The sequence below is a fragment of the Stenella coeruleoalba genome, assembly GCF_951394435.1.
Source record: "Stenella coeruleoalba genome assembly, chromosome: 8".
NCBI lineage: Eukaryota > Metazoa > Chordata > Mammalia > Artiodactyla > Delphinidae > Stenella > Stenella coeruleoalba.
In genome coordinates this window covers 41,301,899-41,322,263 of record NC_137154.1, presented here as the reverse complement: position 1 = coordinate 41,322,263, position 20,365 = coordinate 41,301,899, and the positions used below count along the sequence as shown (strand labels likewise).

Sequence of the window (20,365 nt, the reverse complement as noted above, 5' to 3'; positions counted from 1 at the left end):
TTGCTTCTTTTACCACCTTGTTCTTACTTTACTCTGAAATCTATTACTTTTATAAAAAGAAAAAACTTAGAAGAAAAATTTATAAATCTATGGTAAAAACAAAGCCAAAGTGCCACAATATGTTAATATCTGCAGACAGATGGAAACCACACTCCAAATACTGGCAATCTTCAATATATAAATGACTTAAAAGTAACTCATACAGACCCCTTGCCCCCAAGCTAATCATAGCAAGGCTTGTTTAGTTCTGATGGACATACTCCCTTTCCTCTGTTCTCCCTAATCTTGCCTAAACTATAGAAGGCTCCCACCTCATCCCAGGCCTACCACTTATTCCTTTACTGGAGTTAGCACCGTAAAAAAGTTTGAAAAAAATCACAGCAGGAAACATATCTATCTAGCATTAGATAGGGCAGGAACTGCTTGCTCCCTGCAGAGTTACTTTGCCATTATTCCCCAGATCCAACGACATCTAAAAGTGTTTCTAGTACTAGAAAGGACTGAGAAGAGCAGTAAAAAGGTTCTACTGGGCAATATTTAATAAACATAATTAGATTCAGAAACACTGAAGGAAATGGTCCCCCAAAAATAAAATATAAATGAGAAAAAAAAATGGGACTGTCTACTCCAGGTTTTAAGATGTGAGCAATGTCATATCCTAAATTACTTCCAACAGCTTATACTGGTTTGAAATGAAGACTGAATGTTTTCACCTTAAGTTTATAATAATTCAGATTTGAAAGAGGTCTGACAGTAAAATTCATTCTACAACAGGTAAACATTTCTAAACCTTAGCATTAGAACAATATCATTCTCTTAAGTTCATGCTTTAAACTTGGTATACCTTCAACAAAATTTACAAATAGAGCACACAAATCAAAGATTATATTTTAAATAATAGTTAACTACAAAATGGAAGGCTATCCTCAATGCTGTTTATCAACCAATTTTTCCTGATGTTTGCACTTTCAATCAAAATCTGTTAACACAAAAATCTGTTAACACAAGGTTATACAGAAACAAGAGAACTTAAATACTGGCAAAAATTAAGTATTTAAACAATTGTATTCCAGATGTGGGATAGAGACTAAAGACCTAAAAGAAATGAAGACACCAAAAGAACCCCCAAATAATGCAGAGCCTCCATTAATTTATATCTGAACTTGCTCCCCTCCCTCACAGAAAGAGGAGGCCAATATTTACCCAAAATTTTTTAAATTGTATGTGAAATAAGTGGGTAAAGAACAAGTGAGTATAAACAAGCCTGCAACTAAATACTAAAAATATTATTTTCCTGCAGGTTACTGGTGTTAGAGCTGCCCATGTGAAGAATTAACGGAAAATTCAGTCATTAATGGGACTTAGGAAAAATCCAAATACTGTAATTTAAATCAAAGTCATTCTCTAAATGAGGTAATTTAGCATTAATACTGAATTACAGGTAAGTTTAGGAGTATCTAACTAAATTAGAGCTGTGGGTGTTACCTAAGAAATTACAACATGTGAATGGAGCTGGTGCAAATACTTGCTGGCTTATAGAGTCCACTGAAGTTCTGTATACTATGTAAAAATGTAACGCCCCCAGATCTACTTCCTTTTTATCTGTCACCTATCATAGGACCTCTATGAAATCCAGTGTGCCACACTCAGCACAGTGTTTTTGATCACGGCACTTTCTCATTAAACATATCTGTTCACTCACATGATTACAAATAATTGGCTTCCCAATAGCAAAATTCCTTCTCACCTGTCTCTGATGATCCAGATCTGCTTTATTACCAATTAAAATCATTGGAAACTCATCACGATCCTTTACTCTGAGAATCTGTCTTTGAAACTTATAGATTTCTTCAAAACTAAAAACACAAAAACAAATTAATCAATTTGGTCAACTATCAGAATTCAGAGTCCCATGCTCCATTTACTACTTTATTACTTTTCCTTTTTCTATAAAAATAAGAATGCAAATTCAATGAAACAGTGATCTAGACATGAACAGGAGACCTACAATTGAATATTGATACAAACCTGCCTCTATCTGTGACTGAAAAGACCAACAAGAAACCCTCGCCAGTTCTCATATACTGTTCTCTCATAGCTCCAAACTCCTCTTGTCCCGCTGTATCCAGAACTAAAGAAAAAACAAGAAATGTAATTATGTTCGTGTTTTCATCTTACAAAAATGGCTTCCTTACAAGGGCAGGCCCAGTTAAACTGGGTCCTCTGGAGCACACCATACTTAGTATAATTTAAAAAATGGCATTCTCCTTTTAGTACTTTATTCAATGCTAAAGACAAATATATTCTAATGGCAGACAGTTTCAGAGTTATCTTCATCAGTGCAGGTTGATTTTGTACTTAGACTATATTAGCATAGCAATTACAAGGTCAAGAATATCAAATACACCTAGGCAGACAGTCAGATAACCTCTGAAGTCTCTTGGATGTTTACCTCCTCCATGAAAAGAACTGAAAAAGATACCTGTAAATTCAAGAAAGAAATGCTGGTCCACCCCACCCCCCAAATACCATACTGAATGTACAGATGCTAATGTATTTCTTGATCTCTGTGAATAAAAGAATCATACAAGTTAAAAGAAAAGGGCTTTCTTTTGTGGAGAGGTGGAAAGTTTAGCCAAGCACAAAACACTATTTGCTAAGGCCTCTGTGCTATAAACTCTAAGCAAGTTAGCAAATGTTGAAGCCTTTCTATATTTACTTCACCCATTTCAGCCTTCATCAAAAGGTAGGAAGAGCCGAAACCTCATGTTTTTTCCAAATGTCCCAACAAACACAACTTCAGCAAGTTACAGTGACATGACCAATTTCACCAGGACAAGCTCAATCCAATTATTTTACATAACATTTACTGAGGAATATTTAAATTGCCTAGTATGCAGATTCATCAATCAAAACTAATGAAAGAGATGGGCTTATATTCAAGATCATCTAACATTTCAATTGTAGTATTTAACCTAGCAAAACATCAAAGCTTACTTTTAAAAATATGATACGTGAACCATCAAATAAAGGAAGATTACTTACTATCTAGCCGGGCTGCCCGGTCATCTATCACGCACTGCTTTGTGTAGGAGTCCTCAATGGTTGGATCATAATCCGTTACAAAATAGGACTGTAAGAAAAAGAACATTATTTTAAAATTTATGTTTACCTGCCCAAGTACCAATGTAACTTTATCCAGAATTAATCAAAATAATTTCATTGTATTAAGGTTTATCCTACTATGTCAATTCCCCATTAAATGAAGTCTATTCCGAGCAGGTTTCAAGTAGAGAAAGGGTACTAAGTATCTCTGAATTTTCATACGTGAAATATGCAAGAAGACTGTAAAAGATCTACTGCAGTAGATCTGTTTTTTTTCATAATAACTTATATACACCTAAGACTCTAGATCTCTAATTCCAGAAAAACTAGAAAAACACAGTAAGCTATAATTCAGGTCTATCTGCAACCCGATGGCAGGCATCAGTCCTTAGAACAAAGTAGTTTGAAACAAACAGGATAACACAAAGTCTGCCTGATTCAATGCCTCATCTTCTTTTCTCCACTTTTCGCACACCTTGTCTTAGAGTTCCCTTTCAGCTGCCTTGTGTATTATCCTAAGGAAATGATTTCACGATTTTTTTTCATCTTTGTGGATCTCAAACTTATTCTTTCACTAATATTTTTGTTAGTTTTTCATCTTAACTTCTATTTCTTCTTCTGTTAGCAAAGCCACCCCACTGTTATCTTATGATATCATCACCAGAAGGAGGGCAGTTAAGGTAGCAGAGTAAGAAGGGAAGAGTCTTAGCGAACCACTTAATGTTTGTATATTACATTTCACAATCTTTTTTTAAAGGTTTTAAAAAGAATCTGAAAGACAACTTATTTCCCCCTTCATACAAAAGGGCACTAACTAGGACACTGACATCAGTTCTGAGTGTCTCCTTCTCTCTCTCTCTCTCTCTCTCTCTCTCTCACTTCCTCACAGCCTGTTTTGCCACTAGGCTCATTACAAAATCTGAGGGATGACTTGGAAGAAGGCAGCTTGATGCTAGGAACACGCACCAAAGGTGCTCAGTCACTCTTCAGGCAAGGGCTCCTGGAAGCCGGACCTGCTGGCTCCAGGAATACATCATTCTTAAGTGACAACCTCTGTCTGCATGGTGAGCTGTACAAACACCAGAAAGCTACTCAGAAGTAGGCACTCTGAACAGGACAGCTAAGAAACTCCTGGTCTGGCGGGGGGAGGGAGACTGATCTGCTCCCTACCATGACTCTACATATTTATTTTATTTGTGAATGACACTTTCTATTTTTTATTTATATTTTTGGATTAACTTCGATTACAGAATTCGGTATCCATAATCCTATTTCCCTTTTGATGGCTTCATTTAAATGCATGATTTATTAAACAACGTCTATTAAAAACAGAAACATTTACCAACAGGAGCAGCTTCGAGTAGAAAGCCATCTCCATCACCACCCCAGCCCCAGTTAAAAATACACAGATATCAAAACAATCCTGAACTGACTTTCCGGCACCCACACCTCTTCAAAAAGTAAATACAACTGGCAATAACAATATTCTTTGTATTCACTACTCTAAACAACACAAAACAGCAGTCTTTCACCAAGCAAGCTGGATAGAGCATGCTATTTATATCTTAAGATTAGTTTCCTGCAACATGTTTCTCCATAGTAATCTGACACTTCTTGCCATGCTTTCATCTTGTAAAACCTAAGTTTCATTGACTACCCCCAAGTTATGCCTAAACGTGCCAAAATGTCCCTCCCATTGTGTCTGAAAACACAACGGACAAATATTAAATATATATTTTCAAATGTCCAAGTCATGTATAAGAGCTAGAACTCTTGCAATGTGATGGGTTTTTTTGCATTGTGATACCAAATTTAAAAAAATAACACGTACAGAGGATGGTTGGTTTGAGCAACTTTGAGGGCAGTTAAAATAAACTGTTTTTCCTTTCTGTGACTGTGGAAGTTTCATATTTTCTTTGGATGTCTTAGCTCTTGAAATACAATCTTAATGTTATAAGAATTTTGCCACTTCACTACCACTGGCATGCATTTATTCCACTCATTAATTTTTAAGACAAATTAATTGTTGGAATTTCTAGATATTTAGGTCTACGTTTCATCTTTGTTGTGTCCTATTTTCAAAATTTGTAGAGGCCTTGCTACATATAAAGAGCCATCCTCAGAGCATCATCCTCCCTCATGAAGATCCATCTTAAGGAACATTACTCTGAGGCCTGACTGTCACAGAATCAAAGATCCCTTTCCCTCTCAAAATTCTAATAAGGCACAGGTTATAATGTGCCTAAAAACAGCAATCATCGTGTGCAGGTAAGAAAGATAATCATTACCTCCTACCACAAAGACATAACATTTTTGTTACTTAAACCTGGGCCCCAGACATTTGAGGCAGCAGATCACCAACAAGAAATCAGTCTCTGACAATGGGCAGTCCTGGATTTAATTCTAACTCTGCTACCTTCTAGCTGTAGAACCTAAGGCAAGTTACTTTACCTCTTTAACCTTCAGCATCTGTAAAACAGGATAGTAACAAAACCCCATGGAACAGATAAAATGAAGTAATGAATATAAAGCACCAAGACATGCTGATGATTAATAAATGTTAGTCAGTGCATTGTTTTGGTCATGTAATTAAATGGTATGAACTAACATTTTTATTCAAGCAAAAAGATGTGCTAATACCACGAACAGCTGTTATAATTCCAACCCTAGTTATACCACAGACCAAACTTGGTATCCAAAATGTTGTGTATCAAGATAAAGCTCCCCATCTGGAGTTCTGGAAATATTTTTTGGGTTTGAGCAGTAATTACACAAGTATATACATATGTAAAAACCTCATCAAGCAGTACATTTAAGATGTGTGCACTTTTTTGTACATATACAAATTATACCTCTATAAAATGCATAAATGGTTCCCCACTGCTTATAGGATCCAGCCCTTTTTTTTTTTTTGCGGTACACGGGCCTCTCACTGTGGTGGCCTCTCCCGTTGCGGAGCACAGGCTCCGGACGCGCAGGCTCAGCGGCCATGGCTCATGGGCCCAGCCGCTCCGCGGCATGTGGGATCTTCCCAGACCGGGACACGAACCCGCGTCCCCTGCCTCGGCAGGCGGACTCTCAACCACTGCGCCACCAGGGAAGCCCCAGCTCTTTCTTTACACAGTTCACAAAGCCCTCCAGTTTGATGTGTGTCGTTCACCATTCAAAGTGTTATTTTTCACTACCTGAAACCCTTCTGCTGATTGCTCTTGCTCTTGGTTTCATTCATTTGTTCAACAATTATTTATGGGGCATCACAGGGACAAGGTCCTTACTTTCACAGAACCCACTGCTTTTTACACATCTAGCAATTGTGCTGTGACTGGGGGCAAGGGGAATGGGGAGTATTAATTGCACTGGCCAAAGAACAGAAACAGCATGAAATGCGAGTAACATGCTTGTTCGGAAGGCAACAAAATTTAAGCAGTTAATACTGCAGTCACATATAGGAACTATGTGTACAATTCACTTATGAACACAGAGCCCCAGCAATGTGCCTGAAAACAGCCTCTCTCCTGAAACTGAAAATAGTTACCAACCACAGCCCAGAAAGGATATTTTGTAGCAGAAAGCAAGAAAAACAAAACAAAACACAGCACTGCATTGTGGAAGACAGTAGAGGCTCAGGCAAGGGTAGGAAAGCACAGTGGACTAGAGTTCAGTCCACTGAAAGGGGGAATGAGGGTCGGGGGTGGAGAAAGTAATGTGCTTTCTTGAAAACACAGGAAAAGATACATGGAGAAGAATCTCAGCCAGAAAGAAATGGAATGCCTCCTTTCAATGAGCGGGATGCCTTCCAGGTAGTAAGAAGGGCAAATGTGGACCTAAGTCTCTTTAAGGTTGTTAGGATTTATTGGAGAAAAGTTTAAGATTAGGGAAGTTTCCCATTCAGACAGGGAGACTTTTCCCTGATAAACTCTGGTCTGAGTAGGGTTGTCCAAAGCTCTCAGTAACAGAATAGTGATAGCTGGGAATGTTATTCCTGCATATATGCCACTAGGTTGCAAAACAGGAGCTCCGCTTGGCTTAAGAGAATTCCCACTTCGTTCTCTTCCCATTCAAAGAAGTTGCCTTAAGGAAGCTAAGGAGGAGCCCAGGGAGGAGCTGAGGCAACTTCTGCATTTAGTGGGCAGGAGTGACAAGTCACTCTCTCCAGACACCGAGCTGCTGGTGAAAGTGTAGTTCCCAAGCACTGCCACAGAGCGGTGCGTGGTCTACACTTTGGGATGGGTAACTTACTGGAGATTCTGGGAAACTCAGTAAATCCAGCTCACTGGTTAAAGTCCACCACGCTTGCATACAAAAAGGACAGGAGATTAGACCTAAGGTGGCACTGGGGAGCTGTAAACAAATGACAGGGCATTTCTGAGCATAGCACGATTCTTAGGAGTCCTCTAAACACATAGGGTGCAAAAAGAAGAGGGGAAAGGGAGAGAGCAGAGGAAGGAAACTGGTTAAACAGTATGGGAAAACCTTGACAACTACTGAATCTGGGTAATGTGTATACGAGTGTATATTATACTATTCTCTCTACTTTTGCATATATTATTTAAAAGAATTTAAATCTGGTGGTAGCACATTAAATACTACAGGAAGGGTCAAATCAAGGGAAGAATATACTGGATCCTTTTTAGTCCTGAGCTTTCTCCTCACTCTACTCAAGACCAACTAACTCACCTAGAAACTTGAATTTTTTTTCTTGGCCAGACTATTTTGCAGCTCTCTTTATGCTTTATCTTTTCACTTTTATTGTCCATGCTTCCCCCAACCCGACTAGACTATAAGATCCATGAGGACAGAGATTTTTGTCAGAGGTAGAATGACTTGCCTAATGTTTAAAGAGCAAATCAGCGGCAGATCCAGCGCTAAAAGCAAAGTTTCCAGGCTTTTGGCCAATGTTCCTTCTGCTCTACTCACCCTGACTCTCGGAGTTAAAGCACACTCACACGCATCCTCCATTCCTGCTTCCATTGCTCCCATTTTAAAAAATGAAATATTCTCAATCACAATAACAGGAGTCATCATTTATAGAGCATTTGTTATGGGACGAACAGTTTATAACTGATACATATAAAATTTTCCCAATTAATTTTCACAATGGTCCTTTAGATATATATTTCCCTCTTAACAGATTTTTTTTTTTTAAATGAGGCACAGAATTAAGTTACCTCTTCCAGGTCACACAGCTAATAAGGAGGAGAACTACAATTTAAGTTCAGGTCTTATCCTCATGAATGTTTCAGAATTCCTGCTGTTTAATATAATTCATAAAATTTCAAATCTTTCATTCCTTTATTGGCCTATAAATAAGGAGTAAAAGTACCATGAAAAATAAGAAACAAGGAAAACTAAGACTAACAACTTCATGTTCCTTTCTTACCTTCCTTGAGATCCTGCTCACCTCTCCCTTTTCCCCCAAGCGACACACAGAACCCAGGTCATGAAACATTCTAGACACAAAATTCTGTGGTTCTCTGGCTCCCCTCCACTTTAAGTCAGTATTTTCCTATTATTACTTCTAGCCACAAAACCTGTATTGTTTTTTAAATTATGATAAAATAAACCCAAACAGGAGGTTTTAGGAGGGCTTGCTTTCTATTAATACATGCATTTATAAAGTCTTCACCAGAAGCAGCAGGATGAGAAGAAAACGGATGGGCTACGGAGTTTGAGAGAACTGAAATTCAAACACAGATGCCATTCTACTTCCTCTTAGTTTGATTAACATCTCTAAAGCCCATTTTCTCAACAGAAAAGAGTGAGAACAGGGCTAATTTAAGGAGGGCATGTTCCAGTGCCCACTTCAGATGTGGCACTGAAGGATAAGGGAAAAGGAAAGTCAGAAGGCAGAAAGCGGGCACAAGGAAGGGGGACGGTGAAGGGTTAGGGCTGCTCACAGAGCTGCCCCGAGGGACTGAACAGCTCAGATCACCAGTGATGCTGTGTGCACCACTCCTCTTCCTGCTCATCCCGGCCCATCCCACCACTGGATCTTGGCGTGCAGCCGCCAGGGAGGCAGCAGAGTGAAGTGGGAAGAGCCTGAGGTGTGAGTCACCGACCAGGATACAACTCTACCACCTTTACCAGATGTGGGAAACTGGAGCACCTCATTTAACCTGCCTGAACCTCAGTTTCCTTGTCTGTAAGATGGAAATAATACTAACCTTGCCGGATTGTTGTAAAAAGTAAAAATAATGTATGAGGAGTATTTTTACAGCACAGCCTATGATACACAGTAAGCCTTAAGTTATAGCTAATGAAGCCCAAACCACATCTTACTTTCTTTGCAAGGCCTCCAGTACTCCAACCAGAAAATGATCTCGGTATGCTCTAAATTCCTCTTACCCTTGTTTAGCAGAAACCAGCAAGTGAGTGAAATGGGGGAGGGCCAAGTGGAGCGCTGTGGGTCTGGTAGGCATGGCTCACTCTCAGCAAGCTGTTTGAGCCATGCCTGCCGTCAGTAACTCAGGCTGTTCCCTCCACTGCAGACCAGTGGGTAGTGTAGGGTCACAGTTTACTGGTGAGTGGAAATGAGCGGGAGGGACAAGAATCCATATTGATTAGAAGAGGAGAGGTCCAGCACTGGGAGACCGGACATAAAGGAAGTCAGAGTAGTTAAGCACTGGCTAAACCCAGGGTATACCTTCCTTTTTTCTTCACCAGGTTAGACTCATTTATTTATTTATTTATTTATTTGCAGTACACGGGCCTCTCACTGTTGTGGCCTCTCCCGTTGCGGAGCACAGGCTCCGATCGCACAGGCTCAGCGGCCATGGCTCACGGGCCCAGCCGCTCCGCGGCATGTGGGATCTTCCCGGACCGGGGCACAAACCCGCGTCCCCTGCCTCGGCAGGCGGACTCTCAACCACTGCGCCACCAGGGAAGCCTTAGACTCAATTTTTGTTTTTGCAAAAAGGTATTCATTTCTCAACAACTCTATTTTATCTTTTTTAATTGAAGTGTAGTTGATTTATAGTATTCTGTTAGTTTCAGGTGTACAGTAAAGTGATTCAGTTATATACATATTTTTCAGATTATTTCCCATTATAGGTTATTACAAGATATTGAATATTGTTCCCTGTTTTATACAGTAAATCCTCGTTGCTTACCTATTTTATGTATAGTAGTTTGTTAATTACATACTCTGAGTTTATCCGCCCCCCACCTTTGGTAACCATAAGTTTGTTTTCTACATCTTTGAGTCTGTTTCTGTTTTGTATATAGATTCATTTGTATTGTTTTTTAGATTTTACATAAAAGTGATATCATATTAAAAAATAAATAAATCAATAAAATAAAATAAATTCCTCTTACCCTTAAGGTGATGATAGTCTGGATTTTCCCAACTTCAAATATTCTACCTTATCATTAAAAGTTGTGACTTTGGAAAATACGTATATCAAGCTTTATGTATACCATGTAATTGGTACTTAACAATTTCCTTTTATAATTGCTCATCTTTTCATGTATGTGCATATATGAAGATATAAATGAAACACTGAGCTAATAAACTCAACAGGTTATACACATAAAACATTCCTTCAAAGCCCTTCTGTGTGCAAGTTCTTCCTTGCGCCTGAATGAAATCTAAGGCAAATCTCCTAATTTTTTCCAATCATTCTTCAATTATAAATAGTTGTTCAATTACTTTTAACCCCAAGAACATTGTGATTTTAATAATTAAGATGTCTATACAGATAGCCAGTAGGCACATGAAAAGATGCTCAACGTCACTAATTATTAGAGAAATGCAAATCGAATCCACAATGAGGTACCACCTCACACAGGTCAGAATGGCCATCATTAAAAAGTCTATGAATAACAAATGCAAATAAACATAGAAACAAACCTAAATGTCCATCAACAGATGAATGGATAAAAAAGATGTGGTACATATATACAAAGGAATACTACTCAGCCATAAAAAAAGAATGAAATAATGCCATTTGCAGCAACATGGATGCAACTAGAGATTATCATACTAAGTGAAGTAAGAAAGAGAAAGACAAATACCATATGATATCAATTATATGTGTAAGCTAAAATATGGTACAAAGGAACCTATCTACAAATCAGAAACAGACTTGTAGACACAGGGATCAGACTTGTGGTTGCCAAGGGGGAGGGGGAGGGGGGTAAAGAGAGGGATGGACTGGGAGTTTGGGGTTGGTAGATGCAAACTATTCCATTTAGAATGGATAAACAACAAGGTTCTAATGTATAGCACAGGGAACTATATTCAATATCCTGTGATAAGCCATAATGGAAAAGAATATAAAAACGTATGTATGTGTATAACTGAGTCACTTTGCTGTACAGCAGAGATTGGCACAGCATTGTAAATCAACTATACTTCTATTTTTAAAAACTGAAAAACAAGAAAAAACATAATAATTAAGATTTCTAGTACAGCATCTTAATTGCATTAGTCAATACTCATCTAAATTAAAGTTTCTTTCTCCCCTTTCTACACAGCTGAGACGTCTGCGATAGGACAGGGGTGGGGGGATAGTTAAGACCAGTCATCTTCTCAGTTTCCCCATCTTATTATGCATCTTTTCTACCCGCAGCAAGGCTGCCTCTGCTCTGGCTCCTTAAGGGCTGGAGCTGAAGGAATGGGGAGAAGTAAGGGTGGTTGAAAAGACCACGCCAATGAAATCTGATGTCCATGCTAACTTTCTCATGAGGGCCTACAGGCTTCCTGGAAGAGTACACCAGTGAGACCCTCCACGTGCAATTCCCAGGATATGAGTGAGTCCTGGCCATTTACACTTCCAACTCTCAATCCTTGGGGTTCCCATGGGCACCTCCTGATTCACAGCCTCTTCTAGGTAACCATGCACAGTGTCTCTTTTTAGAAGGCTTTTTAAGCTGGTTCCATCCAGAAACTCAGGGAAACCTACTGTCTTTCAAAGTGCATATTGCTAACTAAAGAGCCCTCTTCCTTTCTCTCTGCTATCAATCCACAGATTCACATACTAATCCTTATGCTCTCCAAACACCTGGGGATACATGTCAAGTTCTTAGAATGATTCTATTAGAGCTTCCCCCATCATTAGGCTTCAATGAAGGGGGCTTAAGAGAAGCATCCTCTCCTCTCTGCAGAGTGTGGAGGCGGGAAAGGATAAAGAACACACAGCCTACTGACAGCTCTCTCCAAAAACATCCTTGTCTCAGAACCCTTAACTCTCCACACTTTCACTTCCTGGAGATAAAGTATGGGCTAAATGTGCAATAGCAACTTACAGCCACCTTCTATGCAAGTCCTTGAAATATGAGAGTCACTTGGCAACTACTGCTTTATTCCCAGCCTTTGGGGCTTCAAGAGAAACTAAAATAGGTTAGAGTTCCAGTTAAAATCCTGTTATATATGTCCAACTAGATTTGATGAATCCAAGGTCTACCTCACGCCTTTCAGAATTTCTTTGGCATTAAGCAAGGTACTCTGCACAAACATACTTGGAGCCTCAAAATATTTTCTGTTGGAAAACCCAGTAATTAGGAAGATCATAATGAGGAGTTAGGAATTAATTTCCCAGAGCACTATAAGGACCTGGGTAGCTATCAGTAGCCTCTGTTTGCTAAAACAGGAGCAGTGCAAATTCCTCTGGTAACACTAGAGAAGACTACAGCAACTTCAGGCAGCTGTGAGCCAGAGTCGGGCGCTTCCTGGTGTCACTTTTTAAGAGCAGCTGTCAAGTCACAGAGAACCTTTGTTCCCTGCAACACCCTCCCTTACTTTCCTGTCAAATGTTTCCAATATGCTTGATATTCCTTCACTCAAGTACATATTTTTTTCCTGATTGAAATGAGTATTTCATTTAATCTAACATGTATAATTACAGAGATCTCCATAATTTATCCTCCAGAACTCAAATGCAGAATAATAAAAGCTACCCTAAACCCTGTAATCTTTTAGCTTCTTTTTAACAAAACTTAGGCCTTCAATGTTGCTGTCTCAGACTGTCTAAAGCCACCATGTGCCTTTCATGTGACTTCTGTGCAATCTCAGCGATAATATACATACCTCAAGCAAAGTAACTGCTTGCAAATCAATGGGTCCAGTATGCACTAAGAAAAGTACAGTAGGAAGTCAACTTACAAACTGGTTCTATTACAAAAGTTTGTTTCTAAAGTCAGTTATTTGGTGCTCATTTTCCCAGGGAAAAACTGTTCTAATCTGTGTTTAGGTCCATAGGCCAGACCACAAAAACTAACGTTGAAATTTGGTCCTGAGCCAGTATTAACCCTGAGTCTAACCTCTGAAGCAGAGTCATCTGGCCCAAGAAGAAATGGGAAGAGTTTTGGTTCCTTTCCCAGAGTACAGAGCCAGCTGAAGCCACACTTATAAGGAGGAAAAGCTTGTCTTGGGGCACCCCTTGTACACCCAGACTCCTCATTCTGCCCCAACTCCCCACTACTACACTCTTACCCTAGCTTTAGCCTCCTCCTGAACACATTCTAGGCACGAAACCACTTACCTCTCTCCCCACTGTTCCTTCTACTCTCAAAGTAAAACTAGCAATTCCCTCAGGAAAGCTAGCTCTCACCCAGAGGCGCTAGATAGACAACTATCAGTCCAAATTAGAGCACACTGCAGTATGAGACAGCTCACCCCAACCCTGCTAATGCTTGCTCTTTTTCAAAAGCAAAATTCTAAACCAAAATGAATCTTCAGTAACATTTTTACCTCCGGTTCAAAAAGAAAAAGAAAAGCTTCAGACTCTGTGAAGGGAAAATTATTCCGGGGGGTAAACCGCCATTTCATGATGCCAGCTCCCTGTATTCTTCACAGCTTTCATCCTTCCAAACCCACAGGCTTTAAAAGGGGAGAAGAAAAGAGAAAGGTTGTCCTCTTTCCACTTTCCCTGCCCTCCACACCCTACAACGTGTAAAGCTAACCTATAGGGTAGACAAGATCATCCAACATTTTCCATTCACAATGCCAGTGAGTGATTTTGAAAACTGTCAGCAAGAGGAAAAGGGCTACCACAGCTACAGCCACGATTCATATATATAAACCATTTGCATGTAAGTCAAGCTTGACTCAGGAGCTACCTGACGTAACTGGACAGTCATCCTTTAGTGTTGGCATCATATTTACAAACCATTGAGCAACAATAAGCCAGTGGCCTCTATCATGTAACATGATAAAGTTTATTTCACTTCCTTGAACTTAATAGTTGTTTGCTCTCATCCTCCAATTACTGTAGTCTTATACAGATAACATATAAAGCCTACAGGAAGTTTTAAGGATAAGAATTAACAATTTTTTAAAAGCACAACGATAACTGGCACAGAAAGAGTAACAGATAAACAAAGAGGGCCATATAAGCCTGTGTATCATATGTACCTCACACCATCCCCATGGGAAATCTGAGTAAATCTCAGACATTCCCTTTTTCACACCAAGGCACAAGCCTTGTGTCTTTCAGTTCTTGCCTTGACTGAACCTTGCACTCCTAGGGAGTTTCCACACCCACCCCATCTTTTTCATCCCCATAGCTATTACCTTAGTTAAGTTAGCCTTTCTTACCTCTACCTCATGCGCACCACAGCTGCCTAAACAACGTTATGCTGCCCTCAGTGGGACACTTTAGATGAACGAGGCTGCGCCTAACCTCTAGGGGCACAAAACTGTCCAGGCTTAACCTGGGTCCCATCTCTGCATCCTTCCTCTTCATATCAGGGTCCTCCCCACACTGGAGTCCCTTAGGTCCTCTCTGCAGGCTCAGCCCCACCACACAGACCTCAGGACCAGCTTTACGCAAGAAACATTTTCAACTGTTACAAGATCCACATTCAGAGTCTCAGCATTGTTAGCTCTGTTACTCGTCTGGCCTTGGCACGATACTACAATGCTGATAACTGCTTCTATTTTGCTCCCAAACCCCAATCTCACCATTTCTCCTCCCTTTTAATAGACTTTCCCAATCAACATGTGTTCCAGCTCTTATAATTGGGTTTCTTCTACTCTGAACTCTTTTCTTATACTGATAATCTGCTAAGTAACTCAGGCCCTTCCTAGAACCAGGGCCTCATTTTTGTTTGTTTGTTTGCCTTTAAGAGTGTTATTGGGATATAATTCACATACCATAAAATTCACCCATTTAAGGTAGACTATTCAATAGTTTTTATTAACTTACAAGGTTATGCAGCCATCACTATCTAATTCCAGAACACTTTCACCGCCCCAAAAAGGAATCCTATACCCACTAGCAGTAATTTCCCATTTCCCCCATCCCCTCCCATTCCTATGGCCACTAAACGACTAATCTACTTTCTGTCTCTATAGGCTTGCCTGTTAGGGACATTTTATATAAATGGAATCATACAATATATGTGACCTTTTGTCTCTGGCTTTTTCCACTTAACATAATGTTTTCAATATTCATCCATGTTGTAGCATGTAGCAGTACTTCATTTCTCATTCCTTTTTATGATATGCCATCATATGGATATACCATACTATATTTATCCATTCATCAGGTAATGGACATTCGGGTTGTTTCCACATTTTGGCTATTATGAACAATGCTGCCATGACCATTCATGTACAATCTTTTGTGTGAACATTTGTTTTTCTTGGGTCTATAACTAACTAGTAGTGGAATGGCTGGATCATATGGTAACTCTATGTTTAACTTTTTGAGGAACTGCCAAACTGTTTCCCAAAGTGGCTGTTCGATTTTACATTCCCATCAGCAGTGTTCAAGGGCTCTCACTTCTCAATATCCTCACCAACACTTGTTACTGAACATCTGTCTTTTTGATTCTAGCCATCCTAGTATAAAGCAGTTATTTCTTTGCAGTTTTGACTGGCATTTCCCTAATAGAATGTTGGGCATCTTTTACACATGCTTATTTGTCATTTGTATGTCCTCTTTGGAGAAATGTCTATTCAAATCTTAGCCCACTTTTAAAGTGGGTTGTCATTTTATTGTTGAGTGTAAGAGTTCTTAATATATTCTTCATACAAATCCTTTATCATACGTACAACTTGCAAATATTTTCTCCAACAGTCCCATTATTTTATAAAGTCTTCCTGCCAAAAATTAATACACAGTTCCTAAATCTCAACCATGAGCCAAAGTCCTGTTACCCACCAACAAATTGCCGTAATTCCAACTTCCATACACCCACATTTCTGGGTAATATCTGCTCCTGTGTTCCATCAGTCATTTGTACTATCCTCCCACTGTGTAGTGGATCTGCTGTGATGTTTGCCTAGAACAAAATTTCCATTGCCATACCCACCTCCCTAACACCCATCCACACCTACCCCAACCCTGAACTTTCCCCATCACACTGAACTTCCTCTGCCTATGAAATGCCCTAGCAAAGTTCCCTTGTGCAAGTATTTGGAGTTGCCCTACTTCATCAAATCTAAGATGCCATCAATCTGAAGACCATCATCATCTTATATGCCAAAACAACTACGGCACATCTTTGATTATGAAGCAGCTTAATGTCAGAGACACTAAAATGTAGAGGAGAAAAAATGTGAGTTAGAATCAATGAAAGACGGTAGTTCTAGACAACAACTTTATAAGGCTGATGTTATTATTCCCGTTTTGCAGATAAGATCATTTAGACTCAGCAGTTAAGTGACCTGCCAAACGTCACAAGGTCAGTAGGCTGGTGGAAGTGAGATCCAAATCCAGGTCTGGCTCCAAAGCAATACTGCTTCCATTACATTTTCTTTAACCCACCATATTAACATCAAAGCATCAGCATACATCAGTTTAAAAAAGAAATCCTATTACTCTTAAGTTATTTTTTTAACTGTAAACTGCTATTGCCAAATAGGAAAGACAGTTAAAAACAGCTTTATTCAAAATGAAAACACTCCATTTCTACATTAAGAATAAAGGTCTAGGGCTTCCCTGGTGGCGCAGCGGTTGAGAATCTGCCTGCCAAAGCAGGGGACACGGGTTCGAGCCCTGGTCCGGGAAGATCCCACATGCCGCGGAGCAACTGGGCCCGTGAGCCACAATACTGAGCCTGCACGTCTGGAGCCTGTGCTCCGCAACAAGAGAGGCCGCGATAGTGAGAGGCCCGCGCACCGCGATGAAGAGTGGCCCCCGCTTGCCACAACTAGAGAAGGCCCTTGCACAGAAACAAAGACCCAATACAGCCAAAAATAAATATACATTAAAAAAAAAAGAAGAAGAAGAAAGGTCTAGGGACTTCCCTGGTGGCGCAGTGGTTAAGAATCTGCCTGCCAATGCAGGGGACACGGGTTTGAGCCCTGGTCCGGGAAGATCCCACATGCCACGGAGCAACTAAGCCTGTGCGCCACAACTACTGAGCCCATGTGCCATAATTACTGAAGCCCACGTGCCTAGAGCCCATGCTCCACAACAAGAGAAGCCACTGCAATGAGAAGCCTGCACATCGCAACGAAGAGCAGCCCCCACTCGCCACAACCAGAGAAAGCCCGCGCGCAGCAACAAAGACCCAACGCAGCCATAAATAAATAAATAAATTTATTATTAAAAAAAAAAGAATAAAGGTCTAATGGGACTTCCCTGGCGGTCCAGTGGTTAAGACTCTGCACTTCCTTCCACTGCAGGGGGCACAGGTTCGATCCCTGGTAGGGGAACTAAGATCCCACATGCCTAGCAGCGCGGCCATAAATAAATAAAGGCAAGCCACAGATTGAAAGAATATATTTTAAAAAATAAATAAAGGTCTAAGTATGGCAATATAAAAAAATAAATACAAAAACATATACTCTTTGATCTAGCAATTTTACCTCTAGAAATTTATTCTATTGATACACCTGTGCATGAAAGAAATGACCTGTGCAAGGTCATTCATTACTGAACTGTTCTTAATTTTAAAAAACTGGAAGGGGCTTCCCTGGTAGCGCAGTGGTTGAGAGTCCGCCTGCCGATGCAGGGGACACGGGTTCGTGCCCTGGTCCAGGAAGATCCCACATGCCGCGGAGCGGCTAGGACCGTGAGCCATGGTCACTGAGCCTGCGCGTCCAGAGCCTGTGCTCCGCAACGGGAGAGGCCAAAACAGTGAGAGGCCCGTGTACCGCAAAAAACATAAATAAATAAAAAATTAAAAAATAAATAAAAAACTGGAAGGACTTAAAATGTTCTTCAATAATTGACTGGTTAAATTATGAAACATTCATTCAATATGAATGCAGCCAATAAAAAAAATTAAGAAGAAGAATGACTTCACGTGCAGCCAATAAAGAAGTAGAAGAATGACTTCACATGCTAATATGGAATAGTCCACATGATACGTCATTAAATATACACACACAGTTTAAATATTTGCTTTGTATACATAAAATATCTCTGGAAAGATACACAAGAAACTTATTTAACTTCGATTACCTGTGGAAAGAACTGGGTTGCTGGGAGACATGAGTGGGAGGGAAAATTAATTTGCAGGTTTTGAAATCTGAAACATGTGAATAAAAGAAGGAACTAAGGGAAAAGACCCAGACAGATTAAATATAAGTCCTTTAGTAATGAAAGCAGAGCACAGGAGTGTGAGGAAACCTAGATTCTAGTCCCAGTTCGACACCTAGATGAGTGTTCCTGGATGAGTCAACCTCTTTCTTGGCTTTTAGCTGTAAATGAGCAATTTCCTCTTCATGATCTTTCAAAAGATTCTTTCCAGCTCTCTAATTTTATTATGACATATTTAGCTCCCACAGTGTGTCAAATATAATTTGTAGGTGCTATTGAAAATGTCTTTGTTTTAAGTTTGTCACATAATAGAATATCAGATCTTGAGTCAGGATGGTTTGCTTAAAGCCCTAGCTCCTGCTACTTTGTAGCTGTAGGATTTGTAGCAAATCACATCACTGACACCAAGTTCTACTACCCGTAAAGCTGAGATGATACCTATGTGATCTGGGGAAGGTTATTTAATCTCCTAAATCTCAATTTCCTGACTTGTAACATGGCCATAATGATTCTTATTTGAAAGAGCTACTGTGCAGGTGAAACGACACTGTAAAGTACCCAGTACCCTGCTTAGCTCAAAATGGGCATTTGAAAATTGGTTCTCTTCCTCTCCAGACTTAGAAACAAAAGGCTGCCCTGCAAGCAGGGAGCTGACCAACTCACTCTGGCTGTAACTTTTGCTCCCCAGAGCCTGGGTTGTTACTTCCTTTTTCACTTCCTTTCCCCTCTATCCACTGCTACCTACAAATATCCTATACCCCATTTTCATTTCTCATCTCTTCTAGATCAGAAAAGGGGCCTATAGAAGAAAAACCAGAAGTAAAGGAGGGTGATGACTTTCCCAGCCCACATCCTACTAAACTTTTAAAACTTCCACATGAATCTTCCTTAGGTTCACTCACTAACGCACTCCGTCTACAGATGCTAATGGAGTACCTACAATGTGTCAGGAGCTAAGGATGGAATCCCCGCTCTCACAGACCCTGCAGTTTTTTGGCGGTTGACCATCAACAAATCAGCAAACATAATGTATCAGAGATGATGAAAACTCTGAATAAAAACCAAGGGAGCTGACAGCAGCAGGATCTAGAGGGGAGGATGTGATAATGCAAAAGATGGCCAAGAAGGCGTCAGAGACAGTGTGACATCTGAGAGAATCTTGCATCAGTTGAGGGAGTGAGCCATGCTGCTACCTGGGGGCAGACCATGCCAGGCAGAGAGGACACGAAGTTAAAGGCAGTGAGGTGAGAGGATGTGTAACACGTCAGAGGACCAGCAAGGAGGTCAGCATGACTACAACACAACAAGCAAACAAGTTCAGAAAGTTCACAGGGAGGCGGGCAGAACCTTGAAAGTCTTGGTAAGGATTTTGGATTTTATTCTAAATGAAATGAAAACTACTAGAGAGTTTGACGCTCTAATCTCATCCTCTATTGGCTGTTGCTTTCCTTCCCAGTCTTACTATACATAATGGACAGAACGGTTATGATACTTTGTTTCAAAGAGATTAAGCCAAGATCCGTCCCACAGAGGGTCAATTATGCCTGAAAATTATTTCAATAGTATATTTTAAAATGTGCTAAATTGTTTTATAGGAACATACTATAAATGGAGGAAAGCAACATCGTAAGCTACCACAGATACACATGCAGATACGCATACACACAAACAAGATGTTCGGGCAGGTTTGTTTGTTATCGTGAAAAACTACTGATAACTTAAATATCCATAATAGGGAACAGTTAAATGAATTACAGTCTGTACATTATAGAATAGTATAGTGAACAGCCATTAAAGGGAATGAGGTAAGTCTCTATGTATGAATT

At 40.0% G+C, this 20,365-nt stretch overlaps 1 protein-coding gene across 5 annotated transcripts in view; it reads right to left on the bottom strand.

Annotated features, from left to right (window-relative positions):
- The window catches only part of RRAS2 (RAS related 2), a 72,025-nt gene that overhangs the window by 13,393 nt on the left and 38,267 nt on the right, over window positions 1–20,365 (bottom strand). For all 5 annotated transcript variants that reach the window (XM_079928896.1, XM_079928897.1, XM_079928894.1 and 2 more), the window contains exons 2-4: window positions 3,046–3,133; window positions 2,029–2,131; window positions 1,748–1,856 (exon numbers count right to left, since the gene is read on the bottom strand). In XM_079928896.1, coding sequence (XP_079785022.1) covers window positions 1,748–1,856; window positions 2,029–2,131; window positions 3,046–3,133 — 300 coding nt within the window. The remainder of the gene's footprint in view (window positions 1–1,747; window positions 1,857–2,028; window positions 2,132–3,045; window positions 3,134–20,365) is intronic.